Genomic DNA, 19,983 nt, shown 5'->3' on the forward strand with positions numbered 1-19,983 from the left:
CTCCTTCCCACAAGATGGCTTCTTGGGGAGCAGCTTTGATTTGAAGGCGTCTTTCTCGGCCCAGCTGGGCTCACCTGCCCCCCCGCCGCCCCGGACGAGACACCGAGGCTGGTTTTATCATTTTATTGAGAAACCGTTTGAAATGAGACAATCGGAGCTCCACAAGATTGCAGGGAAGGGACGGGACGCTGGAAAGTCGAGGAGGTAAACTGAGGGATAATTAACAAGCATAGAAGCAGGCAGAATACAAAACTAGAAACTCTGAATAAACAAAACCAAAAGAAAACAACTTTAAAAAACCTGTACAAAACGTGTCTAAGTATAAATTAAACTTCTCTCAGGTCTAGGCTGGGTCTCTAGGAGGCGGGGTTGGCGGGAAGATGGTCCCCTGTTGGCAACTCCCATCAGGACCTCAGACAGTTGAATACCAACTTGTCTTCCCCTCAGGCCGGCTCCAAGGAAGATGGATAGGACAGGAGGTGCGTCTGGGAGAGCCACGGGAGGCCCCCCCCGGAGCCTCTGCAGGAAGCGGCAGCCACCCAGCGGTGCCCTCCCTGCCCCAGGCCCGGCGGAGGGGCCCGAGCGGGAGCAATGGCCCGGGAGGTCTGAGGTAGATGCGTGAGGGGACGGCATTGCTGGCCAGGCGGTGGGGAGGAGGCGAGGAGGATGGGTGGGTGGTGGAGGGGCCGGTGCGGAGCGGGTGGGGGCGCTCCCTGGGGCTGGTGAGGAAGGGAACCCTGAGGACCCCGCCTGGGAAGGGGCTCGAGTGAGGAGGGGGAGAGCTGGGGCAGGAATGACCAGATCAGGGACGTCAAGGCACAAAGGATCTAAGCTCTCCCCCGGCGTCTGCCCATGGACGCCGCCATCCATTCCCCTGGTTTTATTGCTCAGCTGTGGTGGTGCGCGAGGGGGTCCTCCTGCCCTTGGCACTCAATGCCTCCCGGCAAGCGGGGCGGGTGGCCTGACTCCTCCCCCTCCCCCTCCTCCATGAAGCCGGCAGCAGGAAGGCAGGCCAAAGGAGGGAAACCCGGCCTTAGCACCAAAGGGAGGAAGGCCCTTGTTAGCCACCAGAGAAGGGACGGGCTTGGCTGTGCCGCGGCGCCTCCATCCCCAGGATGCAGCCGGCTGTCCGCCTGTCTGGGGAGTCTGGGGACAGGAGGCTCTGGGAGGAGGGCCCACGGAACTTCTTTGGTTAAACAAAACAAAATGGTCAAAAGAAACATTTCGCCTCTGCCCCCGGGGCCCCCAAGACACAAGGTTTTCCTGCCTGGCCCCGTTCCCCCACAGTGGTGGCTGGCCCCCGTTCCCAGGCTCTCCGGGCCATCTGGGACCCCGAGCCACACGAGGGGATGCCAGGCTCAGGGATAGTCCTATTTGGCTTTCTTACGAAACAGAAAAGAAGCGTGTGTGCACACACACGTGCGCAGAGACACAGGAAAACGCCGTCCCTGCCAAGAGCGTCTGGGCTGCTCTTGGCAGGGAGAGGAGGTGAGGATGTGCAGAGAAGAAAGCCCTGCCAGGCCCCCAGCTTCAGACCTAGAGCACCCCGTGGCTGTCCCACCACCAGTCTGTGGCTGAGGAGGGAGGGAGGGTCTCCCTTCACGCCATTTCTCGGGCTCTCGCCATTATTACAATGTGGAGGAAAAATTAAAGTACGTGCCTCTCCCGCCCCCAGAGATCTCAAAAGCACCAAATAAAGTCATCAGCAACCACCCAAAACAATGAAAGTGAGAGCCAGCGGGCAGCCCAAGTCCCCTGATCCCCAAGCCCGGCTTCCAGAAATACCCTCACCGGGAACCAACAAGAACAATGTGATGTCACAAGACCCCGCAAGGGCAAAAGGAAACCAGCGCCACTCTCTGGACATTCAGAGTCCCACCAAAAGCCGGGGGGTGACCGGGGGGTGCCAGGAAGGGCACCGCTTTCATGGACCACATCGTGCCCCAACCACCCCAGGCTGCACTCTTGATGCCCCAAAGCAGGCCACTGGGATGATTCTGTCCTGATACTTTAGAGCCAAGGGAGGAACCGAAGCGCCCAGGACCCAGACTGGCCTCATGGGAGACCTGGGATGAGATGAGGCAGAGGGGCAACCTCTGAGCAAACGTGTCCCGGGGCGGGGGGTGCCACAAGTGTAGAAAGCACCCCCAAAATGGGAAACTGGCTGCCAGATAGCCTCTGTCCCGACTGGACAAAGGGGCAGCTGGGGTGAGGAAACATGAAGGATAAATTGGAAGGACCTGGCCTGGGGTCTACAGGAAGGTGACATCTGTCACCTTGCTCGGCTGGGGCCCAGGAGCCTTCCCTACAGGTGGAGAGGACCCGGGCTAGAACAGAACAACAAAACTGGCCTCTGGGTGGCAGGCGAGGAGGAAAAGGCCGCCACCGCTTCTCTGGGCACTGAGATACATCTCAGAGTGGGCGGGTGGGAGAGCAAAGCCTGGACCTTGAACCTAGAGACCTAGCCTCGGTGGGAGGGGAAGGCTTATTGCACATTTCCAGCCCAGATAGCTGCTGGACTTCCAGAAGAGGGAAGATGCCAGTCGATACCCAGAATCTCAGAAGGGCAAGCTCACCAAGCAGGTGAAGTCCACAATCAGAGGCTGGTGGATCCCTTTCTACCCCTACCCCTACCCACATGCAAAGAACACGCACACGCACACACACGCGCTCACGCACACGCAACCCAAAGCTTGTTGGTAAGTCAGTGCATGCAAAAAGATGAACTAATGGTCTCCCCTGGCTGCATCCCTAAAGGGGGGTGTCAGAAGGCACTGTGGATCCCAGGGGCAGGGGTGGAGAATTACCAAGTCCTGTGGGGCAGTATCGTCTACACCAAGGCGAAGCAGCTGCTCCACTGCTCCATGCCTGGCAGAGAAGGAGGGGAGGAAGGAAGGCAGCACTTGTTCTAGCTGTTGGGGCTCTGGACACAGCAAAGAGGAGTGAGGAGGAAAAAGAGAGAACGTGCCTTTCCTGGAGATGGCACGAAAAGCAGCCAGAGCAGCAGTCGGGACTCCTGACGAGCTGAAGCCAAAGATGACTTCCTGGGATGGAGATGGCCCCGTAGCACCAAGAAGAGGAGCACAAGGAGCTGGATTCGTTGTCTGATGTTCTGGAGGAAGACCTTGTCTCTGTCCAAATGGGTCAAGGGAAGAGGGGTCCTCTGGAATGCCCAAGGACAGGTCTTTCCTCACCGCAGCCACAGTCTGGTGTTCTTTCCCAGGAAGGAGGCAGGCGAGGAAGGGATCGGAGAAGGGACGAAGAACTGCCTCCACTGCCCAAGTAGTGCTCTGCTTTTGTTCTTACCCACAAAATCAAATTCCTCTTAAAAAAAAAACAACCCAATTTCCCGAGTCCAAGAGCCAAAGTGGGCAGATTCTACAGTGTAGGGATGGGAAGAAAGCAGTGACTGGGTTAGTAGGATGGACCTGGGGTAAAAGTGGAGAAGGGGGGGGGGGGCAGGCACAGGTTCTGGGAGCTTTACAAAACAAAATTCAAAAACTGCATATTTTCTTTAAAAAAATTAAAAAACAAACAAACCCTAGAAAATAATAAAAACAGAAAAGTCCATAACCAAACTCATCAAGAAGAACCCATGGCCAATGCCCCAACAACACATCTTTCCACTTTCTTTGAAAAGAAATTTTAAAAAATAGCCCAAACAATAAATCCCAACACAACACAATAATTTTTCTCAAATGGAGACGTGAATGTCCAGTCACCAGCTGGTCTCCTTGGGGTACGTTGAGTCTGTTGTGGTTTTAAAAAATGTTTTCTTTGCAAAAGAAAGAAAAATAATATCTGATCTCCTTGGATGCGGCACAAAGAAAGGGTGGCCTTGTAACCCCAGGCTCCACCAGTGATGTGGGGTAGCGGCAGGCACAAGAGCAGAGATGGTGTCCTCTCAGGCCCGGGCCCATCTGGAAAACACATCAGTCCTTCATAATAACCATGACCAGGCCTGCTCAGAATTGGCTGGTCTACACCTTGTTCCTCATTCTCTGCTCCCAACCACTTCCAACCCAGCAGAGCTGGAAAAAGAACCACAGGACAAGCAAGACCAAAAGGACGCCCACAACAAGAACAGGTGAGAGCCAGACACCCAGCAAACCTAAGGTCTCCCAGGTTTGGGGGCTTCCCCTAACACCCTCTCTGCCCTCCAATTCTGGCCCTCCTGCCCTCACCGCACAGCTCTTACCCACTGTTACTTGTTGTACTGGAAGGAATAGGCTGCGTGATCAGAGGGAGTGTCCACTGCTACTTGATTTTGCTGGCCACTGTTCTCCTGTATCACAACCAAGGCAGTGAGAGGACATCCTTCCTGGCCCTTGCCCTCTCACCAAACTGACTGATGTGCTTCCAAACTCTAGTATTTCAAGCCCCAATTCAGACTAGCCCACTCTTTCCTTACCCCATACCCAAGGCTATCAATATATGAGCAACATCCGGGCCATGACCACTGGCAAAGAGGAGGCATCCAGCAGGACAGAGAGGGCAGGGCCTGGGTCTTTATTACTTCCAGTCCTACATGCTACTCAGCTAGAATCATTCTCCCTGAGAGGTCATGAGTTGGGGGCTGTGTTGCCCCTGCTCCAATCATATCCCTCACCTCTCTGGGGTGATCACCAAGCTCTTACCTCTACTGGAACACTGGAAGAAGGCACAGGCGTGTACTGGGGGATATAAGCTCCTTGCATAGCTGCAGCTGTGGGCATATACTAGAAAAAGGAATATCACCAGGATGAAGGAGGCTTGACTCAGGCTGCCTCCTCTTTCCTCATCCCCACTTTGGCCCTTCAGCTACCCCTGCCTTTGCTTATTCACTGCATTCTCTAACCCTAAACCTTGTACAAACTGGCACCTTCCCGGAATGGGGTGGCATAAAAATACAGAGCTATTTCTTCTTGTAAGAATTTCTAGGCAACCTGCAAAAACTTGGAAAATATCCTATTTTGGTCTGCCTGTACAGCTATAGGAAGGGAATGATGAGAGGATAATGATGACAAGGCAGCCTCATGAGTCTGGTATAATTTTACCATTCCAAATGGACTGCCTTTGAACCACTCACATTATCTTGGGTTCCATCCTAATAAAAAACCATGTGTTGAGCATGTTTATCCCTACTACAAAAGAACTGTACAGACTACCATGTGTAGGAGAGCCCAGGAAATGTTCACAGTGGAGTGACTGACCTCCCCATCACCCATGGCTTTACCGTGCCCGTGCTGCTGAGGGAAAGGTGGCCCAACTGCTGGGTGAGAGGTCCCATCATTGAGGCAGGCTGGATGGAAATGGTGTGATCCATCCCCGGGGGCAAGACTGTCCCCTGGGGAAATGAAGAGGAAGAGAGGAGAAAATAGGGATAGGATGAGTTTCAAAGTCATTAGACTCAAGGGTAGGAGGCAGCCTAGAATAAAGGTTAATCATGGCCCCCAGAGAACCCCAAAAGTCTTTGTCAGGTATCAGGAGGGGAGACATTTGAGCATCAAGCAGTGCCCAAGGAAGAGGCCCCCCCTGACTCGGTTGCCTGGCTGAATGAGGACAGAGAGGGCTATCTGGTGAGGAACTAAAAAGCTCTGGTCCAGCTTCCTCAGGGTAATGCTCCCTCCCTTTCTCCACTGCAGGAAAGACTACAAACACTCACTGTTGGTGGCATGAGGTATGACTGGTGGTGCATCCAAGATGGGCTGTGAACCTACAGAGAATGGACATGTCTGAGTCACCCCCTGTGTTGGCAAAGCCAGGGCCAAGAGTACGATAAAAGCTGGCCTTAGAGAGCAAAGGCTTAGGAGATAGGCACCCCCTTCACCTGAACCCCATGTTAAACCAAAGAAAATGCATCCCCCACCCCCAATAATGATGCTTTTACCTGATATGAAGATACAGGAGATGGGAGATAGGGAGATACTGTTGTCTGGGCAATCATCCTGTTGGGGTTGATGCTGTAAGGTGACGCTGTATAAAACCTGCAGGGATAAGTCAGATTAAATAAAAGCTACAGGAAACCATGGGATGAAAGGTTAAGTTCTGTGAGTTCCCACTGATCTCAACCTACCCAGACAGGCCTGTTTATTTATAGTCCTGTCACTTAAAACAAAACAAAACAGATGGGGCTGCTGGGTGACTCAGTGGATTTAGAGACAGGAGATTCTAGGTTCAAATCTGGCCTCAGACACTTCCTAGCTGTGTGACCCTGGGCAAGTCACTTAACCCCTAATGCCTAGCCCTTACTGCTCTTCTGCCTTGGAACCAATAAACAGTATTAATTCTAAAATGGAAGGTAAGGGTTTAAAAAAAAAAAAGATGCCTTTTCTCTTTACCACAAAGCCATTTTTGGACTTCCTCCTCTGCAAGTCAAGCTTCCTTGTAACATTAAAAATGACCAAAATCATAAACTACAGTGACCATATCTACCAATACATACTACTCTGTGCTCTATGAGCCAGCCCCCTCTCTGCTGAGAAAGGAAGGCGGCATTTTTCTCCGAAGCCTCTCTGGTCCCTTCCAGTTTGGTAGTTGTTCAGTTTTCCCCCGATGGATGGTTCTCACTTTGCAAAAACAGTCTCTTGCACAATTTCAAACTGATATCCAGGTCTGCTGCTCTAATTCACAGTGCCACCAGGCGTGTACTCATCATCCCATGGCCACCTTTAGGTACTGGCCCCATCCTGGCTTGTCTTTGCCCATTTGCAGGGAGGGGAACCATTCTAATTTGCATTTCTCTTGCTACTAATGATCCAGATCACCCTTTCAAAGATTTGCCGTTTGGGAGGAACTGCTTTGACTCCTTTCCTGCTGGGGACCAGCTCTCCCAATTGTACAGTTTTTAAAACCATTTTTTGCTAACTTGCTACATAATAAAGTATTACCATTGCTTGAAAATGGCATCTTGGGATAGTAAATGTTTAAACAGGTTTTCAAGCAGTTATGAACAATTTGTGTTTTTTCCTCTTTTGACCATGGCTCCATTAGAAAACCATTCCTGTTATTCTTCTATTCAGATCCATTTACCCCAAATAGTTTTCCTTTTTAATGCTGAAAACCTCTCTACAGATATGGTCTCACATTTCTAGCTGCCATAGGGATAACACCCCAGGGTGACATGATGGCACCCTCAAACTCAACTGATCGTATTTTCCTTGAAAAATTGGCCACTCTCACTACCTTGCCCCACCTTCCCCACTACTCTCAGTCATCTCTGATTCTTGCCACTCCCTCAACCCTAGACATCCTGTCACTTGCCCACTTTTGTTCCCAACTCCATTCCCTTTGCCTAGGCTATTGGAAGGACCCCTAACAAGTCCTCTCTCTAGTCCATGACCTCTCCCAACCACTGTCCATGTCTGAGGCATCTTTCAGATGTGTCGGCACCGTCATGTCCCACATCTAATCAACAGTTCTTTACTGTCTACAGGTAAATGGTTCAACTCCTGGCCATGGCATGTAAGGCTGTTCAACCTGTCTAACCCACCATTTCTTACTCTGCTGTTGTCACTCATGCTAAGTATTCCAAGATCCAGTCAAACTGAATTTCTCTCCACCTCTCGTCCCAACTCTAGTGGCTTTTTTCTCAGACCATCTCTCCTCTCTCTGCTCAAGCACCTCTCTTCCCTAAAGGCCCAGTTCAGATGCTACTTCTTTCTTCATCTTCCCTTCAAAAGACAAAGATTTTCACTGCCTAATTCTCTTTTGCCCCTATTAGATACTTCCAACCCTGACAGCAGGAGAGGTACCATTTTAAGAAATGACTTCACACTTAGTCCGCACTTAACATTCTTTTAATTTGTCATGCAAAGCATAACAAAGAATAAACAAAAATATTTGTACATAATTAAATCCATTGATTTTTGCCTCCAATAATTTCTTCCATTTGTTTAAGAAAAAATATTTCCTCTCCACAACGGAGATAAATAATTTTCTTTCAGTTTCCAGAAACAATTTATGATATTAATCCAACTAGAGGGTTGAGGTTTGGAATGAAAGTCACCAGAACTCATTTTTCCATAATACTGTTACCCACATGTCCTAAATTTTAAAAGCTGAGTGACTCCTTCCCCTAACTTCTATGACCACAGACTCAAGGGCTGGAAGGGACACCTCAAGGGCCATCTCGTCTAAGCTCCTTATTTTACAGATGAAGACAATAAACTCAGAGAGGTTAAGCGAGAAATCTGACCAAGGACAAACTCACAGGCTTCCTTGAACAAACAGGATAAGTTCAGAAACATCTGGAAAGACTCATGAACTGATGCAAAGTGAAGTGAGCAGAACGCAGAAATTTCATGAATAATGATCAACTGTAAAGGACTAAACCCTTATCAATAAAGCAAGTCTCCAAGATACCAAGCACAAGGGATTCATGATGAAAATACCATCCTTAGCCAAAGGAGGAAGTGCTGGAGTCTGAGTGCGGATCAGCACACGCTAGCTTCCACTTTATTTCCTTCATGACATTTTTATTGTATGTGTGATATGTGTCTTCTATCACAACATAAACCATATGGAAATATGTACTGTATATGTGCTGGTATAACATAGATTAAACTATCAGAAGAGAGGAGTCAGAAAACCATTGTCCAAAATTGTTTCTACATGTAACAGAGAAACTAATTAATTTTTGGAAACTATTGGTAGACTAGGTTCTATTTCTGGACTTTTTTTCTATTCCAGTTATTTTTCTATTTTTTTTTTGTTAAAGATATTTTATGTTACTATTTACATGGAATAACAGATTTCCACATCATTCTTCCGCAATTATTGATCCAAATTGTCTCTCTCCCTTCCTTCCCTCCTCATTCCCAGTGATGGTAAGCAATTTGATCTGGCTTACACATGTATAATCATGCAAAACCTATATATTGTTTCTATTTTTATAATGACCATTTCATAGTGTATCTTGAAAGCTGTCAGGACAAGCACTACATAAATATTTTCCCAAAGACCCTCTTGATAGTTCTGTTTTTCTATAATTAATATTGCAACGGAGTTTTCCGATTCTGTAAAATAGCCCTTTGTTATTGCGACAGATATTAGATTAAAACAAGGGGGGGTTTTGTCTACACCTCCCTAGCCTTTTCTATATGGTGGGGCATTGTCCCTACAATTGTTGAATTCCTTCTTAATTTCTGTTAAGCAGAAGTCTTTAAAATGTGTCTCTGTACAGGTCTGTTATAGATGTCCGCTTGAAGAACATCGGACGCTGTCCTAACTGTCGATGGTCTTTCTCCATCGGGTTTTTGGATTCTCGTTTGCGATGTGTAGAAATGTGAATGATTCTGCATTTGTCCCGGATCGTGCCGCCTCCATCCAAGGGACACTCGCCCCCTTTCCCCTCCCTAGATCTCTCAGATCTCAATACATCCCCGAGCCGCCTGGACTATTTTGAGCTCCAGGCTGGCAGCCCTTTTCCTCGAGGGTCTCTCTGAGTGTTAGTACGCCGCTACGGTGTCTGCGCAGCAGCCAGTGCCCAGGCAGGACATTGGGGGGCCCCTGGGGCAAGGGGCGAGCCATTTCAGCTTGCTAAGCCTCCTCTGTGAAGCAGGATGCCCGTATGCTGCCACCACCCGCCTCCCAGGGCTGCTGGGAAGAGAACAGGCAAGCGCGGAGGCGCTGTGTAAGGGCCGGTCATTCTGGGTATTGGGGTCACAGGAAACATGCAGCCCACTCACCCATTCTGTAGCGCTGTGGCAGGGTCATAGGTCAAGGCCATGCCAGCCTGCGGGAGAGAAGCACATGATCAGCCCGAGTCTGGGCGAGGGACTCCAAGAGCCAGGAACCTCTCTTTCCGCGGCCGGAAGGCCCGCCTTTGAGGCTCTCAGACGCGCCCCAGCAGCGCTTCTCCCAAGGGCGGGCTGGGGGGCGGGGTGCCCGTGTCGCCCGGGGGGCCTCCATCCCGCCCCTCTGCCCACTCACCACATCGCCCTCTCGCGGCCAGGAGCGGCCGTTCTGCACGTACTTCCCCTGGTTCTGGCGTTTCTTCTGCCCGCCGTCGGCAAACTTGCAGAGCAGAGGATCGGAGGGGGCTGCGAGAGAAGGGGAGACGGCGCTGCAGCCCTGCCCGCTCTGCCCGCGGCGTCGCTGTGCCCCTCTCGCGCCGGCTCCCGGACCCTTACCTGGCACTCCGGGGGGGGTCTTAATGTATTTGCCATTAAAGTGGGTGATGATGGCTTCGCACTTCTCTGTGGACTCCATCCTACGGAGGACAAGAGGGAGGCTCAGGCCTCTGCGCTCTCCCTCCCGCCCACTGGCGGCCCCAACCATGGGCTCTAGTAGAAAGCCGAGTCCTCCTAACAAGGAGGTAACAGAGGAGGACCGAGGAGCACCACGCCTGTCCCAGCTGTGGCAGCCCCGCCTCCTCCCAGGGTCTGGAGGCCGGAAGGAAGTCAATGCGAATGTGCTGTCCAAAGCAGGCCTCTCCTGCAAGGCCTGAGTAATGAACTGGGTTACTCACAATCTGGGAACGCTCTCGACAAGCGAGGAGCTGGGAGAACCCAGGAGAGGGCTAGGCAGGGAGAGGGCAGCTCATGATCAGACAGTGGGCTCTGACTCAGCTCAACTAGGGGCTGGGGGGCAGCTGGGGAGCTCAGTGGATGGAGAGCCAGGCCTAGAGACGGGAGGTCCTGGGTTCAAATCTGACCCCAGACACGTCCCAGCTGGGTGACCCTGGACAAGTCACTTGACCCCCACTGCCTATCCCCGACCACTCTTCTGCCTTGGAGCCAATACACAGTATTGACTCCAAGATGGATGGTGAGGGTTTACATATATATATCTGTAAATATATTAATATATAATTGGTATATAATGAATATATAATATATTACATAATATTATATTAGGGGCTGGACAGTGAGACGAGCAAGACAACACCCCTTCAATGGAGGACTGAGGGCCCCAAGGGGCATCAGGCATCCGGGCAGAATTCACCATTTTCTCTAGGCTTGGGAGAAAGGGGCCCGCCCATGCCCGAGCACTAGGGGCCCAGAGCATTGTGCTGATGACATCTGGCCTGCCCATTTCACAGAGGATTCATGAAGAAAGAGATTGCTAGAAATAGCGGCAGGGCAGAGTAAACAGAGAACCTAACGACCTGGATTCGAGTCCTGCCTCGGACACAAACTGGCCAAGTCCCTTCATCCCTCACCCAAGCAGCGATTTAAGCCTCAACGTCTGGGGCTCTGGTAGAGCCAGTTCAGTCCCCAGGAGTTCTTTAAGCCTGCAGATCCTGCTCTAGACCAAAAAGAGCTCATGCACGTCCATGAAGGACATCTAAATTGCTCTCCAGTGTTTCAGAATCAGGGGCTTCAGCCGGTGGCTCTCGGGGTCTCTCACCTTGCAAAGCCAACCCCTCGACTGGTCCCACTTGTGTCTCGAAGAATTCGGGTAGAAATGACTTGCCCGAAAGGCTTCAACATCCCCTCCAGCTCCTGCTCATCCATCGTCACTGGGAGGTTTGAAATATATAAGTTTGTAGGGTCCTGCTCCTGTTGCTAAGAAAGCACAAAGGTGAGAACAGGCGGGCTCCCCCCGCGATCCCGCTGCACCGTCCAGAAAAAGCAAGACGCAGACCCAGAGAAGGGTCCGCGACCATCCCCAGCTCCCGGCTCCGGCCGGCCAGCCCCAAGGGCAGGAGAAGGCTGGGGCCCCATCGGGCAGACCCAGAAGAGTCCCTCTGAGCTGAAGTGCGTGTTCACTTTCTGATGGAGGGAGGGCAACAAGAGGAAAGACAGAAGCCAGGCAGCGTCCTTACTGCCCCCTCTGGGGCTCCTGGGGACTTCCCCCAGGGCTAGGTTACTCCGGTCAGTGGGTCTGCCCAGGGTCCTGGGACATCCACCCCTTCAGGCTCTCTCCTGCTTTGGCCTTCAGGGCTTCCCTTTACCTCTCAGGACACAAGTGGGTCTCCCGCCTGGCCCCCACCTAACGAGAAGCACTAAAAGGATCAAACTTTCTATCACGTAGAAAAAAGGGAAAAGTCCCCAGTGCCTGGAGCCCGACAGGATTCTCTGCTGATGCTATAGGCACTCAGGCTACGGAAGAAAGCAGAGAAAGGGACGTTTCCTGCCTGCCCCCCAAGCTTAGAGGGAAACACTGCGGAGAGGGAGGACGCTGGCTCTGAACTGCCCTAGGAAAAGCTTCCCAAGACACTGGAGGCAGGCAGAGGAAAGCCCAAGTGAGGCCGTGGCTCCAGGAAGTAGGGTCTGGACCCTGCGGAACAGACTACTTAGAGCCTCCGCGTTGTCTGCCTTCTTCCTCCCGGCCACGCAGGCGTGGAGTCTGGGCTCCTCGTCCAGACAGCGGCCCTCTGTCCGGGTTTTCTGAGGGATGTGGAAGCCCTGAGCTGAGACCCCAGGTGGGGCAGACGAGCTGCCGCTAAAGCCATCTTACCTTCGCCATCTGTGCCTGCACCCCGCTCGCCTTAAGCGCAGTGACAGCTTTCTGTGCGGCGGAAGGACTGTCGAAGTCTACAAAGCCATAGCCTGGAAAAGGGGAGCAAGTGAAATGTAATGGGGACGTCCGAGAAACTTTTCAAGGGGCTGATGAAGAGTGGCAGAAAGGAAAATGTCAATGGAGTCTCCGGATGTTCTAAAAACCCTTTGAGAGGTCTAACAATGCATGATAATGTCTCTATCCTGCACTGATGGATCCTTCCGGAACCCTTTCCTCCTTTCCTCTTGGCCCTAAAGAGTTCATGAATTCTGCCCGATGTAAAAATGGAGATTTGAACCCCAGACTTCAATCCCCAGAAGCCCTTGGTACTTCCCACAATTCCCTATAATCTCACCCGAGTCTCATTGCAACATGTAGTACAGCCCTAGGCACGTGGTTTATTATTTTGTATCCTTGATTTCTAATAGTCTTTAATAAACCTCATAAAAGATACTTGTATTACTAGAAAATAATTGGATTTTTACACCTATTAATAGTCTACAACGAGGAGGGGTTTCCCTTCTAGGTATCCTAGTGGATCTCTGAGATATTAGGCATGTTGGGCATGGAGCTTCTCGGTGCCAAGAGCCAGCAACAGACCTTCACTTTCCTAAACACAGCCCAATTTATCTGCACACAGCTAAGTCCCTGCCATTGGTAGTGTGTCTTTGCCTCTAGACACGCATGCCTACTTGACTTTCACAAGGGGAATTTAAGTTGCTAGGCTCAGTCTTAACTCACAAGCCCTTCCCCACTACTACCACCAAATCCAGAAAAATGTAGGCAAGGGATAAATTCAAAGAGACATGGGTTGTGTGTCTTCATTGTTTACTGTGCTTGAGTAACCATGATGACATTGGTAGCTAAAGCAATATGATCGCCAGGAATTCTAGGGAATATCAATCAGTTCTTTCTTTTCTAAGCCCTTGCTTTCCATCTTAGTCACAACTCTAAGACAGAAGAGCCAGGGCAAGGCAATCGGAGCAGAATAACTTGCCGGGGTCACAGACTTAGGAAGTGTCCAAGGTCCCCCGGCTCCTGGCTCTCTAGCCACTAGCTTCCCCATTTCAATCCCTGCTAAAGGCCTGGCAAACTAAATAAATTCCCTGGCACTGCATTTGCTAACCTAGGGACAAAGGAGATAAACAACCCCTTAAAAAATACTACCTACCCCCAAGATAATCTGTCTTCTCACCTTTGCATTTGTTTGTGGTCTTGTCCAATATGGCCTTAGTTGAAACAATTTTACCATATCTGGGGGGAGGGGGAGGAAGGGAAAAAAAAGCAAAGTAATTATTTGGGGCAAGAATGAGAGTAAGCTTTGAGGCCAGAGACAGGGTAACAAGTCCATCCCCACCTCCCATTGCAAGCACCAGCCCTAGGAAGACTCCAGGTAGTCATTCCACATGGAGAAGAAAGACCAATCCCACCATAATCCCCGCACCCTCAAGAGAGAGGTTGCCATCAAGAATGGGGGGTCTAAGATGGATGATCAGAAGAGAAAGCTTCAAGCTCTCAGAAGGCAGATCAATCAGTCAACAAGCATCAAGCACCCACCATGTGAGCACTTGATGCTGCTTGAAGCTAGTCATCTAGCTTGGGCCACACAGCACAGCCACATCCTCACAGTCCTCCATCTGGAAAACTCTTCGTGGCCTGAACCCAACCTACCTTTCTTGGCTTCTTCCACGCTGCTCTATGGCTAGGCCAACTGGTCTTCTGATGGTTCTTCATGGCGGACACCCTATTTCCTGAATCCATGCCTTTGCATTGCTTGTCCCCCTACTGAGAACGCCAGCTTTCTTTCTAGGGCAGGGGAGCCTGCGTTCTAGTCTTGGCTCAAGGACCACTTTCCAGAGGAAGCTCCTCCCGATTTCCCCAGCTGCTTAGGGCCTCCCCAAATTCCCTCGTCTATAAAAATGCACCTCTGGATCTAGCTCTTCTCCCTCCTTAGCCCAAAGAATGCAAGCTTCCAGAGGGCAGGGGCTTTGGTCTTAGTCCTTTCACTACTGAGCACAGGACCTGGCGTTTGGTGGTCACTCAGATGCTGGTAGAGGGATAGATCTCCCAAGGCCTTCTCTGACACCAGGGATTCCAAATGTCTGCCCTTTGGTGGACATGGCCCAGTCTGGAAGGTCAGTCTGGCCTTCTGCACTTCTGCCCCAGGACCTCTATTTTTCACCTCTCTCCAACGGCCCTACCTTTTGGCTCGGGTCTCAGACAGACTCCTTTGGTTACTAATTGCCTCGGCCCATGAGGCAAATGTGTAGGATTCGGGACTGAAGTGTGCTGGTAGCCTTATGGAATTCCCCTAACCCTCCAATCCCCATATAGTCCAAAACACGGAGGCCAGAGTCTTCAAAAGGCAGAGCAAGGGTCCCAAATAAGCTCAAACGCCAACATGCAGCAGGAGAGAAAACATGGGGCCATTTAGGAACTGTGGCCCTGATCGAGCATCACCCACCCTGCCCCCAGACCCTAGAGAAGGGACAGAAGATTCAGTGATTCCAGGGCTCCTCAAGCCCCCAAGGATTCCCTCAATGGGGCTTCTGTTTCTGGGGGTGGGGAGGAGGGGAAGGAGACAAGCAGAGCCCTGAAGGCTGAGGCAGGGCAGGAATGTTTGAGGCAATCCCAGCCCCCCAATGACCATGACCCTTGAGTGCCAGCAGCTGGGAGGGACACAGGAGAATTCGGGCTGTAGACAGAAGAGCACAGATGCTGCCATCCCACACAGAACCAGGGGTGGGGCCTGAGCCTTTGAGCTAAGAATTTCCAGTGCAGTTGGTTACAGCTGGCCCAATGCTGTTTCCCCTGAAAGGATTCCCAACAAGAGGACCAAGATCCGTCTCTCCCACCCCCATATTAGCCCTTCCCCCAAGTGAGGTTGGGCTCTCCTTTACCTACAAATGAGGGACACAGTCCCTTTCAACCACAGGGACCAGGTCAGGAAATCCTTCTAATTCAATAATCATTTATTTAAAAAAAAGTCTACTGTTTAGAAGGCACTTGGGGCTAGGGAGAGGGAGAGGGAGAGGGAGAGAGAGAAGAGAGAGGAGAGGGAGGGGGGAGAGGGAGAGGGAGAGGGGGAGAGGGAGAGGGGAGAGAGGGAGAGGGAGAGGGAGAGGAAGAGGGAGAGAGGGAGAGGGAGAGAGGGGAGAGGGGGAGAGGGAGAGAGGAGAGAGGGGGAGAGGGGGAGAGGGGGAGAGGGAGAGAGGGAGAGAGGGAGAGAGGGGAGGGGGAGAGGGAGAGGAGAGGGAGAAGGAGAGGAGAGGAGAGGGAGAGGGAGAGGGAGAGAGAGGAGAGGGAGGGGGAGAGGGAGAGGGAGAGGGAGAGGAGAGGGAGAGGGAGAGGAGAGGGAGAAGGAGAGGAGAGGAGAGGGAGAGGGAGAGAGAGAGAGCAAGAGAGGGAGAGGGAGAGGGAGGGGGAGAGGGAGGGAGAGGGGAGGGGGAGAGGGAAGAGGGAGAGGAGAGGGAGAAGGAGAGGAAGAGGGAGAGGGAGAGGGAGAGGGAGAGGGAGAAGGAGAAGGAGAGGAGAGGGAGAGAGAGAGAGAGAGAGAGAGGAGAGGGAGGCGGAGAGGGAGAGGGAGAGGAGAGGGAGAGGGAGAGGAGAGGGAGAGGAGGAGGGAGAGGAGAGGGAGAGGGAGAGGGAGAGGGAGAGGGAGAGGGAGAGGGAGAGGGAGAAGGAGAAGGAGAGGAGAGGGAGAGAGAGAGAGAGAGAGAGAGGAGAAGGAGGCGGAGAGGGAGAGGGAGAGGGAGAGGAGAGGGAGAGGGAGAGGAGAGGGAGAAGGAGAGGAGAGGGAGAGGGAGAGGGAGAGGGAGAGGGAGAGGGAGAGGGAGAGGGAGAGGGAGAGGGAGAGGGAGAGAGAGAGGGAGAGAGAGAGAGAGAGAGAGAGAGAGAGAGATGAGAGAGAGGAGAGAGAGAGAGAGAGAGAGAGAGAGAGGGAGGGAGGGAGAGGGGGAGAGAGAGAGAGAGAGAGAGAGAGAGAGAGAGAGAGAGGAGAGGGAGGGGGAGAGGGAGAGGGAGGGGGAGGGGGAGAGGGAGAGGGAGAGGAGAGGGAGAGGGAGAGGAGAGAGGAAGAGAGAGGAGAGGAGAGGGAGAGGGAGAGGAGAGGGAGAGGAGAGGAGAGAGGCACCTAAGCTGTAGCCAGGGAAAGACAACCATGTCAAAAAAAGATGCAGAGGGGAATTATTGAAAGGTACCTTAACCATTGTGTTCTCAGTCATGCTGGTCAGTCAGTGTTGGGGGGAGGCATTGCTCTATCTGTCATATAGGTGAGCCACATGCTCACCCACCTGTGTGGGAAATGGCACCTACAAAAACCAACTTGGGCAAAATGTCACGCACGTTGGTGGGGAGCTGAGCTGCATGGACCCAATGCTTCTGCCTATGGGGTCCTATCAAAATTGTCTCTCTCATTATGAAGTTTTATTATAAAAAAGTTGGCCTGCCGTGAAATTGGAGGATTGATGTTTTTGCTTCCTTGATGCATTTTTTCTTTACTCCTACTCTTTCTATCTCAGTAGAGTGGCAAAAGCCAGGCAAATTGGGTTAAGTGATGGCCCAGAATGACAAAGCTAGGAAGTATCTGAGGCCAGATTTAACCCCAGGTCCTCCGACTCTAGGCTTGGTGCTCTATTCACTGTGCTACCTAGCTGCCCCTACTTTGATGTATTTTAATAAACTTTTAATTTTCTTTATCTTGAATTTTGCCTCATCAATCAGGGTATACAAATCCAAAGGAAAAGAAGTCTTCTTTCAATAGTATTTTTCAGGGCATATATGGAATAGCCAAATAAATATATAGTGGAGGGAAAAGGATTACAAGGCTGGAGTAAGTTGATTGATTGGCTAGAATAAAAAGGTCTAAGACGGTGAGTGGACTGAAATGAGTCTGGAAAGATAGATTGGAGCCATTTTATCAAATTTCTTTTAAAAAAAGGCAGGCCAAAGATTGTATATTTTATTTCTTATGCAATAGGGGAGGCACTAAGAGTTTTTGAGGAAGGGATATGAAGCAGTCATATTTGTGTATTAGGAGTTTATTTAGGGAGCTGTGTGAAAGAGGGACTGAGTGGAAAAAAAAGAGTGGATGTGGTCAGTGTCAGATGTTTTTATTTAGCTGTTTTGCTTCATCATAATGGAAGATTCAAACTAGGGTAGAAAGAGCCCTAAAATGACTGCGATGCATAGACAAATGGTGGCAAGACAATATAAGAAGAAATAGAAAGAACAAACAAAAAGCCTTCTTTGGTTTATCACTTCTATATCATGCAGTGTTTTTCAGAGACAGAGAGACAGAGAGACAGAGAGACAGAGTGAGACACAGAGAGAGAGAGAGAGAGAGAGAGAGAGAGAGAGAGAAGGAGGGAGGGAGAGAGAGACAGAGAGAGAGAGAGAGAAGAGACAGAGAGACAGAGAGACAGAGACAGAGAGACAGAGAGAGAGAGAGGGAGACAGAGAGGGAGAGGGGGGAGACAGAGGCAGAGGCAGAGAGAGTAAGAATGTGTGTGTGTGTGTGTGTATAATTGAAGGGTGGTGGGCGAGCTTCACGGATCACTGAGTACTGAGTACTCACTTTTTCCACAAGCTCCTGTGGCACTAGGTCCATCTCTGGATCCCATTCTATCTCCATATTTTTTGGCTCTGACTCTACTCTTTAAAGGAACAGATCAGGATCTGGAGCAAATGGGCATTTTGGTGAGAGGTGAAGATTCGGAGTCGGAGTTTTCAAGGACCCCGGATACTGGATGTTCTTCCCTGTGTCTCTGAGACAGACCCTTCCGTCATCCTGCCATCAGGGAATCCACGTCTAGTGGTCTGGCATACATTCACGTATCTGAAAGGCGACTAGTCATGTGGAAGAAGGATCAAACTTGTGGTTGGCTCCAGAGGGAAGAACCAGAAGCAAAGGGGCAAATTTAGGTTTGATTTCAGGTAAAGCATCCTGACAATGAGAGCCAGTTGCAAGTAGAATGGAGAGCTCAGAGGGGCAGAGATTCCTCCTCCGTGGAAGGCTTGCCCACTTGTTGGGTTGGTTCCTTCGCATACAGATTGAGCTAGATGGCCACCAAGGTCTCTTCCACCTTCCAAATTCTGGGCCAGATCGTGTGAGTCAACCACCTGAGGCTCTTCCGCTCCCCTTCCCTCGGCAAGATCCTTCTATTGCTCAGGCTCTGTCCACCTTTTCCATTCCACTCGTCCCACACCCCAACTCCTTTCCAATTCCTCATCTGAAATGTTTCCCTGCCCAGTGAGAGCAAACAGGGCATTTCTGGGCTCTCATGATTCTTCCAGCATTCCTGCCTGGGGTGAGCTGAGGCTACCACCCACCTCATGACTCAAAGTTACTTTGCAGAATCTCAGAAGGACCTCAGGGGCAGCCGAAGAATGACAGACAGCCTGTTCTTCCTCCAATCTTCCCCTTCTTTCTCTACTCCTCCTTTTTTCCTTCCAAATCAAGGCTTCTCTGGCAAGAGAAGTTCTCAATCAGCAGGCTCCAAGTCTACAACTAACTAGGAGTCTCTATTTTGTCTGACCTCCTAAAATAGCCTCCACACAGGAGAAAACCATTGCATGGGGGAGAGCCAGGGGTTAATTTTCCCAGGCAGGACTAGAGAGTGAGAAACCTTTCCACTGAGGTTTCCAGTCTGGGAAAGAGATCTGAAAAAGGTTTGTGCACTGGGCTTCGAAAGCCAGCTCCCCCCTGCTTTCCTCTAGATTCAGAAGAGCATAATGGAGGTTTGTGATTTCTGTGGGAGGAGCACGGGTGAGAGTCATCAGGAAGAAACAGGAAAAAGGCAAAGAAGCGGAGAACTTCAGAGTAAGGCTATCTGGCAGGAAGCTACAACTTTCCCATGTCTCACCGCCCATGGGAGCCTGCCCGAGGGGTGCCCTGACTTACGGCTGACAGAGCTTGACTAGGTCCTGGTCTGTGGTGCCTGGCTGCAGCCCTCGGATGTACAGGTTGGTTTTGCTCAGCTGGTCACCGCCACCGCCCCCACCGCTGCCACTGGTGGTGGTGTTGCTCGGACTAGGTGGTGCCATCTGCTGAGCCACGGACACATAAGGCTGTGGGGAGACACAAAAGAGCAGGGGATCAGAGGGGTCATGCTGGCAGGGCTGGGGGAGCCATCTCTCAGGGTCTCTGGAATCTCATCCCCAGCAAAGGGGATCTTGAATTTCAGAAGAAACTGTCATCCCAGAAATCAATGGGAAAGAGAAAGCAGTGATTTACGACTCCAAGTGTAAAAAGCCAGTTGCTTCCCTGGGGCACTGGTAGAGGGAGTTCAGTCCCCAGGAGTTCTTCAAGCCTGTCACATCACTGATCTAGACCAAAAAGAGTTACATACATGTACATGAATAAAAACTAAAATTGCTATCAAGTATTTTGGGGGGGGGGAGGGAGGGCAATGACTCTGTCTCCTCACGGTCGCTAGGAAGGTGGGAGAAGTCAAGCTAAGGATTTTTCTTCATCTGTAAAAAATGGCCACTCCCAGGGTCGTTGGGAGGAGAGCGTTCCGTTAACAGAAACAGTAGAAGAAGGTGAATTATTTTTAT

The 19,983-nt window shown here is 51.0% G+C and overlaps 1 protein-coding gene across 10 annotated transcripts in view; it reads right to left on the minus strand.

The window, feature by feature from the left end:
• Window positions 1-108: 108 nt before the first annotated feature.
• The window catches only part of RBMS2 (RNA binding motif single stranded interacting protein 2), an 85,296-nt gene continuing 65,421 nt past the window's right edge, over window positions 109-19,983 (minus strand). For 7 of the 10 annotated variants that reach the window (XM_056797851.1, XM_056797846.1, XM_056797850.1 and 4 more), the window contains 13 exons: window positions 19,328-19,494; window positions 13,622-13,680; window positions 12,385-12,476; window positions 11,332-11,489; window positions 10,113-10,192; window positions 9,913-10,022; window positions 9,669-9,715; window positions 5,870-5,966; window positions 5,645-5,695; window positions 5,216-5,326; window positions 4,638-4,718; window positions 4,199-4,285; window positions 109-3,920 (listed from right to left, as the gene is read on the minus strand). In XM_056797851.1, coding sequence (XP_056653829.1) covers window positions 4,205-4,285; window positions 4,638-4,718; window positions 5,216-5,326; window positions 5,645-5,695; window positions 5,870-5,966; window positions 9,669-9,715; window positions 9,913-10,022; window positions 10,113-10,192; window positions 11,332-11,489; window positions 12,385-12,476; window positions 13,622-13,680; window positions 19,328-19,470 — 1,110 coding nt within the window. In that variant the 5' untranslated portion in view covers window positions 19,471-19,494 and the 3' untranslated portion in view covers window positions 109-3,920; window positions 4,199-4,204. Of the gene's footprint in view, window positions 3,939-4,198; window positions 4,286-4,637; window positions 4,719-5,215; window positions 5,327-5,644; window positions 5,696-5,869; window positions 5,967-9,668; window positions 9,716-9,912; window positions 10,023-10,112; window positions 10,193-11,331; window positions 11,490-12,384; window positions 12,477-13,621; window positions 13,681-18,756; window positions 18,893-19,327; window positions 19,495-19,983 lie in introns of those variants that run through there. The other 3 variants (XM_056797852.1, XM_056797844.1, XM_056797845.1) reach the window with 3 other exon arrangements.

Source organism: Monodelphis domestica, chromosome 5 (genome assembly GCF_027887165.1).
Source record: "Monodelphis domestica isolate mMonDom1 chromosome 5, mMonDom1.pri, whole genome shotgun sequence".
Classification (NCBI taxonomy): domain Eukaryota; kingdom Metazoa; phylum Chordata; class Mammalia; order Didelphimorphia; family Didelphidae; genus Monodelphis; species Monodelphis domestica.